The sequence below is a fragment of the Rhinopithecus roxellana genome, chromosome 7, assembly GCF_007565055.1.
Source record: "Rhinopithecus roxellana isolate Shanxi Qingling chromosome 7, ASM756505v1, whole genome shotgun sequence".
Taxonomy (NCBI): Eukaryota; Metazoa; Chordata; class Mammalia; order Primates; family Cercopithecidae; genus Rhinopithecus; species Rhinopithecus roxellana.
In genome coordinates, this window is record NC_044555.1 from 134,859,136 (window position 1) to 134,875,736 (window position 16,601).

At 39.7% G+C, this 16,601-nt stretch overlaps 1 protein-coding gene across 6 annotated transcripts in view; it reads left to right on the forward strand.

Annotated features, from left to right (window-relative positions):
- Positions 1-16,601, forward strand: part of AFF2 (AF4/FMR2 family member 2) — a 518,440-nt gene that overhangs the window by 216,724 nt on the left and 285,115 nt on the right. Inside the window, exon 1 of one of the 6 annotated variants that reach the window (XM_030933769.1) lies at positions 4,473-4,611. The exons of the other annotated variants lie outside the window; for them this stretch is intronic. Coding sequence (XP_030789629.1) covers positions 4,561-4,611 — 51 coding nt within the window. The 5' untranslated portion in view covers positions 4,473-4,560. Of the gene's footprint in view, positions 1-4,472; positions 4,612-16,601 lie in introns of those variants that run through there. 6 annotated transcript variants of the gene reach the window in all.

The window sequence follows — 16,601 nt, forward strand, 5'->3', positions numbered from 1 at the left end:
GTCTCCTTCCTTCTAAGATAAGTCTCCAGAATGTCAGGAGCTTCCTTTGTCTCATTCACTTCTGTATCCCTAGCCAGATTGACACATCAAGTTAACCATCACAGTGCTGGACAGAGTAAGTGCTTACTGCATATTTGTTGAAAGAATGACTAAATATGAGAACAAACATTTGCTATATACCTACTGTGTGCAGGGGTCTGAGCCAAGTAGGTCACAGTCCCTCCCATCAAGTAGTTTAAAGTTTGGATGATGTGGGAAATGAGGCTGAAGACAGAAATCAGAGAAACAAAAATAAAGGGAAGAGGAGAGTGAAAGTGCATAAATGAGTTGACGGTGTCTGCCAGGAAAAACCCAGAATGCTGTCACTGCAGAGGTGGGGTTAAAGGAAGCATCCGAGGACCTTGAACAGCAGACCTTAAACAGCAGGGTGAAGGGTAGTCTGGCTGGGAAAATGACGTCGATAGAAGCGCTAACAAGGGAAAGGACACAGTATGTTTGCAGAGCAGCAAGTGATCTGAGTTTCTTATCGAGCAATTTGTAAAAATGTAGGCATGTTCCTTATCAAGCAATTAGTAAGCATGTTCTTCTAGCACCTTTAATGTCAGTAGATTTAGTTTCCGGTTAGGTGTACAAGCAAAGGGGAAGAAGTTCAGCAAGTAATCCATCAAGAAAGCCCCAGATCAGCACATGTATATACACCATTCCACTCCCACTAGTGTGTGCTCGCTGGCACACACAAACGTGCACACACACACATGCGTGCATGCCCTGGATGATCCCAAGCATAGCTCTCTCCTGTCGCTGCCAGACTTGACCTCTTCTAATGATGGGGAGCAGACCACAGAGAAGTCTCTTGCACATATCCTAATATGAAGATGACAGGGGCCATGTGAACACATATGTCCAAAGAAAAACCATGAGGTTTTAATTGTGGTCAAAGGCATTCTACTTATAGACTTGAATCCAAATGGATGAATTCACTGGTCAGCAGCATAGCTATGAATTTGTTTAATCAACTTCTTAAGAATCAAGTCAAGTTCAGATACACTTATTTTGTAGTCTAATTTTCTAGGGGTCCCAAAGTTTTAATACACTCATCTTCTCTGGTTTCCCACAGGAAATGATGATCCCATACATTTAAAATGTTTTCATTATTCGAGGAATACAGGAATACATGATTCAACACAAGCACTACAGACAAGCCTCAAGTGCTCTTTTGCTTCTGTCTGAAATTCTTGTCCCTTCTCCTGCTTTTGTAGGTAAAAACTGCTATGAATTTAGTGCCTTCAAAGCATCATTTCTCTGTCTCTGTCTCTGTCTCTCTCTCTTTGTGTGTGTGTGTGTGTGTGTGTGTATTCACAACCACACCATATATATTATTTTGCATAGGTGCGTTTTACATAAATGGTTATATATACATATATGTGTGTGTGTGTGTGTGTGTCTGCGTATACATATATAGTAAGTGTTGCTGTTTTCACCTTACTATATGTCATAGTAATCTACTGGCTTTAACTCAATCCTTTGACCAGCTGTCCCAAATTCTATGCTATTAAATATGATAATGCACTGTTTATTGTGCCATCCCCTTATTTGAGGACACTGAAGTTGTTTCCAGTTTTTTAGCTGTTGGAAACAGTGCTATACTTAACACATTTCTATACTACTCCTAGTACCCCCATGGAAGCATCAAAAGAGAGAACGTTGGACCCTACAACTTAATTTTAAACAAATGTCTTCTCATAGAAGAATCTATGCCAGTGTAAGATGAGTTTCCTTATTTCCTTAGCTTCTTATTTCAGGTGATATGAACTACCTTGGTTAGGGGAGTGTTTCTAGATTTGTCACTATTGGTCCTACATGTATTTTCCCACGGTATACAGGGTGGCAGGCCATTTTCTCTGTGAATTTACTATGGATGGCTCTGCTACAGTGTCTTGTTTTAATTACTCAAGGAATTACAACTCAAGGTGTTGAGACTGTGTATCAGAGGGGATTTCTAAATGCAGGGAGCCCCTCTCTCAGATAGCTTATCTATATATATTCTTACATAGGAATACTGACTTACTACTTGCTCTCCCCACTCACCACAGATGCCTCTTGTGGCCTCTCTCTTCCTTCTTTCTCTCACAAATAGTTCTTGGACACCCTTATGTGCCACACACTATTGTAGACACCGGGGACCCATCAAGGAACACAACATGCTAAATTCTTGCCCATGTGGAGGTTATATTTTGGAGGGAGGAGATAATAAATGATAAGCACAATAAAGAAAGTATAGTATGTTCAAGCATGCTAAGTGCTAGAGGAAAAGAAGGAAAACAGTCTGACAATTCTGCAAAAAGTTAAACATAAAGATATCATATGACCCAACAGTTACACTCCTAGGTACACATTTAAGAGAACTGAAAACATATGTCCACACAGAAAAATGGCATGCAGATGTTCATAATAGCATTATTCATCATAGCCCTAAAGTGGAAACATCTCAAATCTCCATCAATGGATAAATTAATACTGTGGTCTATCCATACAGTGGAATATTATTCAGCTATGCAAATGAATGAAGTACGAATACATACCACAACGTAGATGAACCATAACAACATTAGGCTAACGAAAGAGGTTCAAAACAAAACGTCACATATATTATTTTATTAATACAAAACATTCAGAAATAGGCAAGTCCCTAGAAACAGAAAGCAGATTATCAGTTAGCAGAGGCTAGGGGATGGGGAACACTGAGTAACTGCTTAATATGTAGAGGCTCTCCTTTTTGGGTGATGAAAATGTTTGAGAATCAGACAGTGGCGATGTTCACTTAACATTGTTAGTGTACTTAATGCCACTGAATTACACACTTAAAAATGGTTGGTGTTTAATTTTACGTCTTGTAGTGTTACCTACATTTTAAAAAATAGAGCAGATCAAAGAGGACCTGGATTGCAGAATTGGGGTGCAATTTTGTAGGGTATCACTGAACAGGTGCCATCTGAGCTGCAAACATACCAGGTAGCAGGGGCAGTCATTCAAAGGGTCATAAGAAGGGGCATTGCCTCGTGTGTTCAGAGAACAGGAAGGAGGCAATGTGCCTGGATGTGAGTAAAGGAAGGGCAATAGGAACAGAGTCAGCCTTGGTCTTCCTCATTCACCTGCTGTTTCAGACACCACTGGCTATAATTGTCCACAGTTAGTTACCCGCCCAAAGTTGCAGTGATGATGGTATTGGCAGTGGTGAGGAAAAGAAGAAGGGTAAAGGCAGAAAAATCACTCCAGATACTTCCCAAGGCCCAGAATTTGATCATACATTATTTCCTTTGACTACGAGTTTCCTTTACATGATACTTCCCCTTAGTTTTTTTTTTTTTTGTTTGTTTGTTTGTTTGTTTTTAACATATTATGAGTAGAATGTATTTTTCAGTAACACCTTATCTCATGCAAAGGATAAAACTTACCTTTTGTAACATCAGTGAAGAAAGGTTAAGGTTCCCAGCAATTTAAAGGGATATTATTTCAGTGAATATCTATGTAAGAATAAATTAAATAAGACAGACATGCAAAAGAAAAATGAATTCATTTAGAGAAAGATCATGTCCCTCTGTTCTCAGATGCTTTTGAAGAAAACATAATCATGGATAATTATCCACTACTGCATTCCCAGGTCTCCTTTGACCCCACAAAATGGGCATAGGGTCATCATTTCCTTTTTAGAAATACTTGTAAATAATTGAGCGAGGAAATGATGTGGACTGGGAAGGGCAATGGACCTAGGACTAGAAGCCTAGGATTTGGGGCCCAACACTTGTATTTATAATTTGTACAACCTTGGGCAAGACACTTAACCTCACAGCTGCAGGTTCTTTATCTTCAAGCTAGAAATGATATCGTCCCTGCCTATCTAACTGGGTCACTGTGAGGTTCACATGAATCAAAGGTATATAACTGCTTTCAAAAGTACAATTTCATAAATAGAAAGTATTACTATTAGTCATCAAACATAAAAGCAGTTATTAAGAAAACCTAAAATCTCTCTCCTTCTATGTGTGCTTGCATATTTATATTTTTTTTATTTTATGATAGTACACATGTGGAGTCAGTCTCTGAGCCCCTTGAGAAAAGGGAAACCTGTTTTATTCATCTCTGTATTCCTGGCACTGAGCAGAGCTCTATACACACAGTAGGAGCATAGTTAGTTAGGCTAGGTTGAGTGAATGGATAAATAAAAACCAACTGTATTTTGAATTATTCTCATGAGATAATGGTTTACAGTGTCCCACAATTTACCATGTGCACTGTTTGATAGTTTGAATACTCTGGTGTCTAAGAATGGATGGAGGAAGCTAAAAAAACAGAGTTTAAATTGAGATGATGTCATAATTAGCTTATGTATTGTGACCTAGAATAAAGAACATGGTGATTCCACAACAGTTTTGGGGCCAGTAAAGCTAGGCAGTCTGGGATATTAAGGTGAATTTTGGTTGTGGCAACCCAGAGGAAGGTTGCAGTGGCCCGTTTATCTATCCCAGATGAAAGACATGCTTCACCCCTCTTTCTTGATCCATGAAGTTCAAAAGGAGGCACCAAGCATTTCAGTCCTTCTTCAGGATGAAGGTAGGCAATATAAGTTGGCTGTAGAAGGTCCACAATCAGTCAATGGCTTAACAAGTAGCTTTTCTCCCTCTTTACAAATGAGTCCTTGATCACAGTGAGGTATTTCCTTTGACTTAAGGATATCCAAAGCACTGATTTAAATACAGTTCCTTAGAGGTAAAATTGTATGGATTTCCTTCCCACTAAGTAAGGAAACTGAGACAAACACCAGTTAAAGGCCTCAGGGTAGTCAGAATGCTTCACTGACTGTCCGTTTTGGAACTAAGGACAACCAGAGCATCATGGATTGGATCTGAGATTCTCATGTCAGAAAGTGAGCAGAAGTGAACTGAATGTCATTCTGAGACTTCAGTGTAGGATAATGTCTGTTTTCTCATCTGGCAAATAGGGATAATTATCTCTACCTTACTAAGTGGTCGTGGAGATCAAAACAAACAACAATAACAAAACAGCCTATCTGTCTGCTATTTAAGTGCTCACATGCTCCAGAATGGAGGGTGCAGGCCAACAACATGGGGTTGAGTTTGAAGTCAGAATTAGCTTCTTTATTATCAGCTAGATTTGTTGCTTTCTAACCAGCCACAATGACAACAAAACTTACCATATGGAAGGGCCCAGCAGAGCTCCTGGCATGTAGTAGGTGCTCACTGAATGTTAAGAAATACAGACCTATAATGAGGGATGCTTGGCAATGGGTATGTAGAATGCTAAAGATAACCACTTACTTTGCCCATCAGTTAGACCATTGCCACCATTTGCACTCCCAGCCTCTTCCATTCCCTCAACTCTACTCTGTATTTCCCTCTGTATTCTCTTGTGCCTTTCTCTAATTTTTTTTCAACTCTCACTTTTTTTCCTACCCTACTTTTGCCTTGGTTCCTCAGTGAGATCTTTGAGCATAATATACTCCAACTACAGTAATTCACCTTGCTGAAGTGGCTGCTGAGTTCTGCTTTGAAGGAAATTTATTTATTTAATTTTGGTGAGGGGAAGTTGTGGCTGGACAGCTTATAGAAATGTAGGTCTAGTTTTCTGGGAATGTTTAAAGAAACCATGCACCAATATACATTGTCTTTCTCCCTCTCTCCTTCCTTCCCTTCCTTTCTTCCTTTCTTCTTTTATCGTTCCCATCCTCCCCCTTTCTTCCTTTCTTCCTTCCTTCAATCAATCACATATCCATATTCACATATAGATATATCTTTAATCTTTTGCCTATAATTCTTGTCAATTCTATCTTCATTTTTCCCCTTTGGGCTTATGAGTAGCTACAGTCAGTGCTCCATAAATGTTTATTATGAGTAACAATGATAATAGTGATAGAAAGAGCAACACATGTGCTATTCCTCAGTGCTTTTTATCTCATGTACAAAATTAAACACTAATGTTGCCATCAGTTACTCTCAAAAAGATGGTGGAAGCATATTTGTTAGTGATATTTTGATAATAACTATATAAACAGATATTTGTCATGCTATTCTGACTCCTACATCTTCATTCACAGAAGAACATTTTATTTACATTGTCAAGTAAGAGGGTGGCAATTTAAGTGAGACTTACAATTTATCACTTGCTTTGCTTTCCAAGGCAAGTCCTGGGAGTCGCATTTTTGAAATGGATCTAGAATCATTCTTTTCTAAATGTTTTCAAATATACTCAGAAGGATAAAATGGATATCTATATCCATATCTCATATTTCTATGGAGGGCTCATAGAGATATTTGTCCTCCATAGAGATATGAGATATAGATATTACCTCCATTTGCACCCTGGGATATTTTCCTTGCCTCAGGTAGTTTAGCTGATTCAAAGCCACCAGGGTTTATAACATGTCTGTCTAACTGCCTCTTGACATTATAGGCTTAAAGTCTATATGTAAAGAATCCACTTGGTGGAGGGCAACTTTCTTTTGGGTGTATATTTTACAATCAAAGTGAGATATTCCAAAATGCAAAGGAAAATGTATGCACAGGAAGAAGCATAACACTGAACAAAATTGGGCAAGCCTGACAAAAAATAAGTGTGGATAAGTGAAAACTTGAACCTGGCAGTGAAGAGCACATGATTTGGAGTGGGACAACACTGGCTCTACCATTTCTTTGCTTTGGAACACTGGAGAAAGTCCTTCTCTGGTCCTCATGTGTGAAATGGGGATAATAATAGTTTCTACCTCATGGTGTCATTGTGAGTCACAAATGAAACAAACGCATTGAAAATCATTGTGAGGATAACATGAAATAATATTTATCTAGTGTTTAGCAGATAGAACACTGGATAAATAGGAGCGGTTATCACTATTATCCTACCAGACAGGTTGTCTGTGTCAGCCCCTTGTTAGGATGGCATCATTTGCCTAGGACCAACAGTGGAGGGCAGTGAAGGATTATGGTGTAATGATTATTTTCTGACTTTTAAGGATGACTAATCTCAGAATCTCAGGCTTGAAGAGACAGAGTAAGCTTCATGGAGGAGGCATGATTTTATTTGACTATTTCAATTAATAAGTGTATCAGGTTGCTAGGGCTGCTGTAACATAGTACCAGAAACCAGGTAGCTTAAATAACAAACATTTATTGTCTCATAGTTCTGGAGACTAGAAGACTGCAGTGATGGCAGGGCCATGGTCCATTTGAAGCCCCTAGGGGAAGATACTTCCTTATCTTTTCCAGATTTTGGTAGCCCTGGGTGTTGCCGTAGCACTTCAATGTCTGTCACCATTGTCACATGATATTTTTCTCTGCATGTGTGTGTCGATGCCCAAATTTCCCTCTTCTCATAAGGACATCAGTCATGTTGGATTAAGAGCACACCCTACTCCAGTAACAGCTCATCTTAACCTCACAAATTAATCTGCAGTGGCCCCATTCAAACATAAGGTCATATACACAGGTCCCAGAGGTTAGGATTTCAACACATCTTTTGAGGGGCGGGAATGCAGTTCAACTCATAACAACAAGTATCTGTTAAGGTCTTGTAGTATACTAGGTGCTGATCTTGATGTGGAAGGACTGGTCAGAAGGGCAGAGGAAAGAGGGCTTTAAATGAGGGAAATTGTGTGAGTTCTGGTTTAGGAACAACAACAACAAAAACCCACAAGATTTTGTTCAGCAAGTAACACTGTGTTGATTGTCAGAGTACAGATTTCCCACTGAGCATGGTGGGTAGAGTTGCTGAGAAGACAGACTAAGTGACACGTATCCATGCCTTCTGATATTTGGGGTTGCACTGGCTCTTTTTTTTTTTTTTTTTTTTCTTATTCCCCTTCTTAAAGAATGGCCCTTCCCTCCACTCAGGCTCGCAAGAACTCAACCAGCGAGACCTTGTAGATTTCCTACCTCTTCTCATCTTCATGTGAGATGTCCTCTTTCATCAATCACTGTAGGCTGTCAAGCTGGCTTGTGCCTGCATCATTACTGCTTGGAACGTAGCAATGACTTCTTTCTAACTTGTTTTTCTGTTTCCAGTCCCTTCTCCCTAGGTGGTCCTCTATACTATTGCATATCTGAACATGTCAACACTCTGCTGAAAATTCCAACAATGATTGTGCAACACTAATATGATGAAATTCAAACTCCTTAGTTTAGCATAAATGCCTAAAATTCCTACTCCCTCAATTCTGAGGCATCCTGCAGTGCCATTAAAATGAACTACCACTGTAGCATCTCAACTGCCCCAACGTGTGTCATGCCTCACTATCTTTGTATACTCCATCCCTTGGGGCAATGTTCTCTTCCTTTCTCTCCCTTTACCATCTTGCTAGCGCCTTCTCAAGTCTTCACCACTCAAGTATCACCTTCTCCAGGAAGCCCTCCTTGGTCTAGTGTCCAGTCTGAGATAGGTTCTCATTTTTCTCATGTTTCATGAATATAGGGCTGCGGTCAATCCTCTACCTTGTCATATAGCACAGTGTATCACAATCCTTAATTACCATGGTTTTCCACTCCACCACCCAATGAGAAGTGTGGCTTGCGAAGGCCTGTGGCTCATGTCTCTCTGTAGCCCCCATGCTGAGTGCTGGGCCTAGCCCAGGGCAGAAGGCCAATGTAAATGTTCATGGGCTGGAGAGTAGAAAGGCAGCAGGCTAGCCAACCTCATGGCCTGGGAGTTACCTATGAGATGATTGATTTCCTAATGTCCTCTGGCAAAATGAAGATCAAAATACCTCTTCTACCACATACAAACACTTTGACAAGGGAGAAGTTTAGTGCAACTGAGAGATAAGGAGACAAACTTTCTAATTATACAGCTCATGGGCCTGGCATTTGGCAGGGATCATGTGAAGGACTCACTTTTCTCCATTTTAACTCACTATTTCCCAAAGTTTAATTATTGAGGGCACATTAGGCAGAAGATGAGGAGTGAGAATTAAAAAAAATAACTTCAGTAGACAATCACCTTGTAAACATCTTGTGATGAGACTGGCTATTAAACAGGAACGTTCAGTACCAACTGAAGCTCAGGCGAGTTTAGCCAAGCAAATCAATGCAAGTTAATCTTTCAGTGTCAGCTGGCTGAGTTTTGGACTAGTGATGAATGCCTTGACTGGAAAGATGAAATGCTGGAATGCCAGCCAGTGTTCTGACAGCTACAGATGGTGCCAATTACTGCCAGTGGAGCCTGTCCTGCTGTGAGCCCAAGATGTCTGATTTGTGGCCACAGGAAAATGAAAAAGAGGCCTTCCAGCTGGGCCTGTCACCTGTCCTTTATTGTTCTGTAACCAAAATTGTATTCAGGTGTGAAAACCTTTTTTTTTTTTTTTTTTTTTTGGTGATGGTGATGAGGGCATTGGACATGAGGAGGAAACAGGAACAATGTTACTCATGTCAATCATACAGCCATGTTCATTGCCAAGCATATGCCTGAGGAGGTGAAGCAAGTCACTACCAAGGTTGGCCACTTCTTCCCATACCATTCCTAGCAACCAAAAGACTGTCGATTAACCTGAAACATGGAAAAAGGCAAATGAAAATAGCTCCAAGGCTTAGGATTGCCATGGGATTTTATACACATAAGTATGATCTGTTGTATCGTTTGAGGAGGATGTTTTTGCTAGGAAGATTGCTGTGCCTCTCCTATGGCAGACCTCAGAACTGGGTTCTCCTTGTGTTTAGGCCATGGTAACAAATGAACTCAGGTAAATGTTTGGAGTCTAACACCCAATGGCCCTCTACTATGCTCCTCTTTTAGGAGAGGAGGCTGCACTCAAACTTTAGAGGTCCCAAGAATGATACCTTGGCATAAATTGGATCCTCATTATAAGAGTAACAATATAAAAAATAATAGCATCAACAACAATAATATCTGCAATCACATTTATTTATTGAGAACTTTTGATGAATAAAATATTAGGCCCGGTCTTTTACCTACTTTACCCTTAATCTTTTTAACAAAATTGCCTGAGAGCTATTACTATCCCATTTTACAAATGAAGGCACTGAGTAACAGAGAGGTTGAATGGCTTGCCCAAGGCCACAGAATTACTGAGTGATACCACCTAGATTTGAACACAATTCTCCAAATCTTACAAGGGAGTGCAACCAAGAAGCAAAAAGAATACTATTACTTTCATGCCATATAGTTAGAGTGAGGTGTTCAATTTATGTTGGAATGACCATAAAGGTGCTAACACTAAGCTCTTTAGTAGTAGTGGAATAGCAATAGGAAGGACAGAAGCAACAGCAGAGTTAGTAATTAACACATCATTCAGATTTTTACTATTATTACTGTTAGCCAAGTTTTGCTTCCAGTAGGTCACCACTACATATTATGGTTTGCTTCCAGTAGGTCACCACTAAATGTTATGATTCTGGTCCTAGATAATGGATAGATAATACTAGGCACACAGGTAGGTTTTTGTGAAGCAGGCAAGGACATAGGGTCAGCTGGTACCCAGTTTGAGTCAAGAAGAGACATCAGCCTAGTTAAGTTGTCAAGCCTTAGGGTGGCATTTGACTCTTACAGCATACCTAAAGGAAGCCACTCTAGCCATATCCATCAATAATTCCATCAGTCCCTGGAGAACTCTTTGGAGGCAGTTTGAGGAATGGAAAAGTCAGTCCCAAAAGCCCTAGCCCGACAGGGGCCCTGTGAGCAGTCACTCCTGCATAGCCTGATCTTCTGCTCCACATCAACTGAGCTCTGTTAACCTGGATGTTGTCCTCCATCCAGTGTGGTTTCCTAGGAGGTGGAGCGGGTTCTGGGGTCCTCTTATCAAGATTTGATCTGGAAGATCGGGTACTCTAATAAAAGACCATTTCCTCCTTTAATAAAACATAGAGCACAGGCTTCAGTGCCCTCTGAGAAAATCTCAAAGACTTAACACAGTGTCTTAAAAGGCACTTCCTCTAACTTTGTGGGCAAGCAGAGATTAGAGTTTGGGTCCTAAGGGAACTTAGCTCACTAAGATATGGCTGGTGCCTCTAGAACACTTTCACTTCTCTGACATAATGTCCATCTTTGATAAACTTTCAGTGCATTTCTCCCTTTTCCTATTTTCTTACTCAACACAAATCATCATTGACTGCACTTTGACATTTCTTTCTATCTTTGTTGAGACATCTGTGATCTCTAATTGATTTCTTTTCCAAAAGACAATTGCTTATAAAAACTTAAGTGACTCAAAATTATTTTACTTGTAATACTTTAAATTATTGTGGATAATATGTCTTGGCCACGTTAGTTTGCATTCCTGGCTTTTCAAGATGGCCAAGAGTTTCTCGAAGAACTAGCAATAAATGAGAATGATTTTTTTAGTTTTAAAAGAACTTTATATTTTAAAAAATAGAGTGTTGAAGGGCTATAGGCCAGTTTTCCTCAGTAATTTCCATGTGGCGATTGTTTAGGGGTTTTCCAAGACCACCCAGTATTCATTGACTTGCTAGAAGGACTCGTGGAACTTAACATGCAGTCAAACTCAAGACTGAGAGACACAACAAGAATAAATACTACAGCAAGATCAGTAAAGGAAAAGACACATCAAGAAGAGTCTTGAGGAGTCCATATGCAGGCGTCCTATGCTCCATCCCTGCCATGAGGGGCCACACAGCAAGCTCTCACCATAGCAACAAAAATGTAGCAGCATACATGAAATGTTTCTTCCCAGGAAAACCCATTTGAGACTTAGCTTCCAAAGTTTTTACTGGGGTCTGGTCACACAGGCCCATTCTGCCTAGCAACTATCAAAATTTCAGATTCCCAGAGGGAAAACCAATTTAGGGCCCCAAGTGGGCAAAACAGTCTTATCACTGAGGGAAAATTTCTTATCAGTATAGGGAACTGTTTACCAGTCAAGTGCCCAGACTTCAGCCAAAGACCAACCTTATACACAAGCCTTTCTAAGGAGAGCAGTCTCAGGCCTGCTACGTTAAACTCTGTTCTGCACATACCATCCTTTTGTCCCTTGGCCAAGGCATCTTTATAGCAAAATCACTAACAGTATGACCCCATTTGGCAGAGTGAGACTAACCTGCAGTATTGATCTCAATCATGTCTTTTAGGGGTCATGGATTTAGCCAGTTAAAACAAATCCCACCAATCATAAAGGTCTGTGTTAAAAAGCCAGGTGGCTTCCTTCTTAAGTTTTTGTGTGAACCATTTTGATCTAGCCTGGGGTATTGATTTAGGTGTAGCACAGCTCTGGCAGTGTGTTGGCAGTTGACCCAAAAACCTTGCAAGCCTGAAGTGGTATCCAGATAGCCAGAGCACACACAAGAAACACAATCCCCCAGGGCACACATGGTCCCCATGCAGACACACAACTTAACAACTGTTAGGGCATCTTGGGCAGTACAGATTAACAGAGCCCCCAGTGTGGCCTCCCACCCACAAAAGATGTGGCAGGCATCCTTTTTCTTGTGCTTTCTGAAAGGCAGAAGTAATGCTTTATAGTTAGATTTAAATGTTTATTTATTTATTTCAAATTAATATGACCTATAATCATTTTATTTAAGCATACTAAAATGGAAATCTGCTTTTTCCGTTTTGGAATTATCTGACTGGAATAGCCTAACTGCTAATAGCTTCTAAATTAAGATGATCAGAAATGTTTTTTCATTTTATTAAATATGTCCTATAGAAATCGAACTATTTTGATCTCAACTTCAAACACAAATATTTAGCAAATTTTAGGATTCATTTAACAATAGAATTATACCAGCAGACAAATAGCCTTATAAAATGACCCTCAGCATCTGGGAAGCATGTCACAGTTGTGCATGTTGTATTTCCACCATATCACTTTGCAGAATTGATAGTTTCTGCTCCAAATGACTATGAATAGTAAATTGCAGTCTCTTAAATGGGTAATTGGCTTATACATTAGAACTTTTGGAAATAAAGATAAATGGAGAGGGTGAAAGGAAGTCAATGATGATACAGCGCTTTACAGTTTGCAAAACACTGTCCCATAGATTCTCACAATTGTCCTCTGAGGTTGGCATTCTTATTGCCACTTCAAAAGTAAAAAAAAAAAAAAAAAAAAAAAAAAAAAAAAAAAAAAAAAAAAAAAAAAAAAAAAAAAAATGAGTTTGGAACACATTGAAAATCACTCTAAATAAACAAGTAGCAATGTATGGAATTAAACATAGATATTCTGACTCCCAACTCTACTTTTTGCGCTACTTTTAATACCACAAGACTAGCTTTTAAGCCTTCAGCCTCTCACCTTGCTTCAGCATGGAAACAGCATATAGCACTAGAGGAAGCCTAGCTGACAATTTGCTAGTGTTCTTTATAGCTTTATAGTGTCTCAAGGCTGGTGTTTTTGTTGCAGATGTTCCTCACTTCTTTGATTCAAGATCAACAGAGTTCCTATAAAAAGATATTGTATTTTGCATGTTTTCAGTAATTGATGATGTTGATGTCTTTGGTACTAATACATGAGTGCTTTTGAAGAGCCATTGGAACAGGGAAAAAGTTGCAAGACACAAATCTTAACTTACCAAACACTATTCCGAGACACTAACTAGTTAATCATTTGACTGTACATAACTAGCTGAGCTTGGGCGTGACATGCAATTCTTACTCCAGACAGAGCTGCTGCCACAGCCTCATTGGGTTTACTGTCCATTTTCCTTTGTTGTAAGCTATTTAACAGCAAATCTTTAGCCTTAGCCTTCCCTGGGACTGGCTTCTTGTTAAAGAAATCTCTGCTGTCTACTGAACTCATTTTCATTTCCTGCCAGCAAGAAGAGAGGGGATAAAACTAGTACAATCCATAGGCCATAGGCCCCAAGTGGACAGTTTTCTGTAGAGCTGAAGCAGACGATGGGTGGGTTTATGTAACATTAAACCCAGGTGGCTACTTACCCACTTTGCCTTGGTGCAGCATGTTTTGGACTTGGCACAAATTAGTGTGTTTGTCTTTCATTCTACTTGGCTACTGGCCAGCAAGGATACTCTATTTTCATTTTGAAATTTCACTTGGCAGATCCTGAAAAGTCACCAGAGGACTTTTCCTGAGTAATAAAAAGAAACTTTTATTGAAAACTAATTATTTTTTCAGATGAATATGCCAGCTGTTTAAAAATGCTACAGTCATGTTAAAGCATATTTTAGTAGTGTACTTGCAAATGCAGATCCGGCCATGAAATGCTTTTTGACAGTAACTTGTGAGCACCTTATTCCAATGTACCTCTAGGCCTAGTTACATGCAGGTCTGGAAATCTGATAAATGCCAAAAAATATCCACTAGGTGAGTAAATCAGTTATTTGAAAATGGACACATATTATAAAGTTCACTATATAACTAACAGGTTCTCCCTGCTTGGGAATGAAGACTGACAAAAGAGATGCATACCATTATTCATCGAGCAATTTTAAGCTTTTAGAAGGGAGTGGGATTGAATGACTTGGGAAGGTTGCAGTTATTCTGGGTATACTTGGGTTTGTGTGTCACTCTGCATCTTTGCCTGTGTCTACACACATAGTTGTGTATTTCCTGTGTTCTGGGCTCCACACTAACCACTGATATATGTATGAAACACTAAGATGAATTAAACATTGTCTTTGCCTGCCAGGAATTTACAGCTTCATGGGGTGAATCAGAAGAGAGACAAGAACATAAATGTAAACAAGACAGAGTTATGCACGTGTGAAATAGAGGCTTAAGGGATATCTTGGACTTACACAAAGCCTGGTGTACATTCTGACTCAAGGGACCAAAGAAGAGTGTGATAATAGAGGTCGCATTTGAGCTAGGTCTTCAAGGATGAAAATGGCAACGGTTAGTGGAATGTAGAGAAAGGACATTTTTCATTCATTGAAGGAATAATAACAAAGACACCAAAGAATGAAAGGGCATGGTCTAGAAGGGAGAATATCAAAGGAGATGAGGCTGGATGGAGCAGATGATAGAAAGTCTCAATGTGACACTACAGAGGTTATTTTCTTTTCTGTGTACATTTGTGAGAGGGAGAATGGATTTGCTCTCTGTTGAGTCTAGGCTTGTGAGAAGGGAACTGGCATACTCAGGCTTTCATTCTGGTGGAGAGTAGAAAATTAATTGGAGAGTCATAAGACTACAGACAGGGAAACAGACTAGTTAGGAGCTATAACAATAGTTCGGGGAAGGGATGACAAGGGCTTGCAGGGGCATTAAAACAGTTATCCAGTGAATTTAATCAATGCAGAGAGTGATCTGGCTAATTCAGGGGGTTTGGAAGGAGGCACTTTACTCTCAATTACTTGTTTTTATTGCCTTGACTTGGCCAGATAATTGTCTCAACTTTCCACTTTGCTATGCCTATGTCACAGCCATTGTATAGTTTGGACAAATTGCTTAGTATCTCTAGGTTTCATTTTCACCAGCTGTAAAATAGTGATACTAATTCTTGCTCCCAATGGTAATTGCCTCATAGGAATGTTCTGCGCATTTGTGTGAGTGGTAGCATATCCGTGGCATGCAATAATCATTAATAAGATTTCTAATACTAATACTAATGTGCTTCAACATCTTCTGAAAAGTCAACAAGCCCAAATACTAAAACATTTGAAGTGATGAAAGGGTGACTCCATTTGGTCAAGCAATAATCCCTGATGACCTCTCTTTCATTTGCAAATCCTCTCTGATTTAATTCAAAGATTTTATTTTATAACATAAATGTAATATCCAAAGTTGTCTTAAGAACGTTTCTGAGATTTTTGCAGCAGATTGGAGGCTGCTTTCCACCAGCTCCACAGCTGTTCCAAACACCAAAGATTTCCTAGACGATGAATTTGCCTGTCTGTCTGCAGGTAACAGTTGAAGTCCAGAGGTGTTTCAGAGTTTAGCAGTGTCCTTTTTTGATGACCTAAGGACCCAGTGACAGAAATAAGTTTTGTTATTTTTCTAAATCATGGTGAAAACTTCAAGAAAAAAAATGCCTTTGTTGACTGACCTCAGGCTATTGTAGAGTGTTAAGAAAATTAGGGGAAGATTTAAATGACATTTTCTTTCAGGAGATCAGCCTACTCCTCCCCCATACTCTACTCCACAAAACAAGACAAAACTGCACATTCATGAGATGCACATGTGTTGACATGATCTGAACTATGTTTTCCAGAACATCTGGGGTTGGTTGGCCAGTATTAGCAGTACTTACAAAACAAAACACCCAAAGCCAATGTTGCATATCAGTTCTACTACTAACAAGCAAACAAGTGAAACCATTCCTGGGGCTTAAAACTAGTTCACCAGGAAATTCAGGCAAGTGAGAATTGAGCTCCCCATTGCCAGTGCAGTTTTCTGATAGTGGTGTTGTCTCGGGAAGCCAAACTGTGGAAGACAGAAGCTCCATTTCAGCTACTAACAGCCTAGATGTTGAAGCATTTTATTCCAGGATGAGGTGTTTGGCAGCCAGGAAGATTGTGTACATAAATCTGGGCAAGACTCTAAAGGCTTCTGTCTCAGATCAGCTCTTTCTGACAAGTCATTTCAGTGAGACCATTTCAAGGTATGGCATCCAGTTCCTCGAGTGACCTAAATCTCCCCGATGCTGCTCTACCCCCAAAAAGAT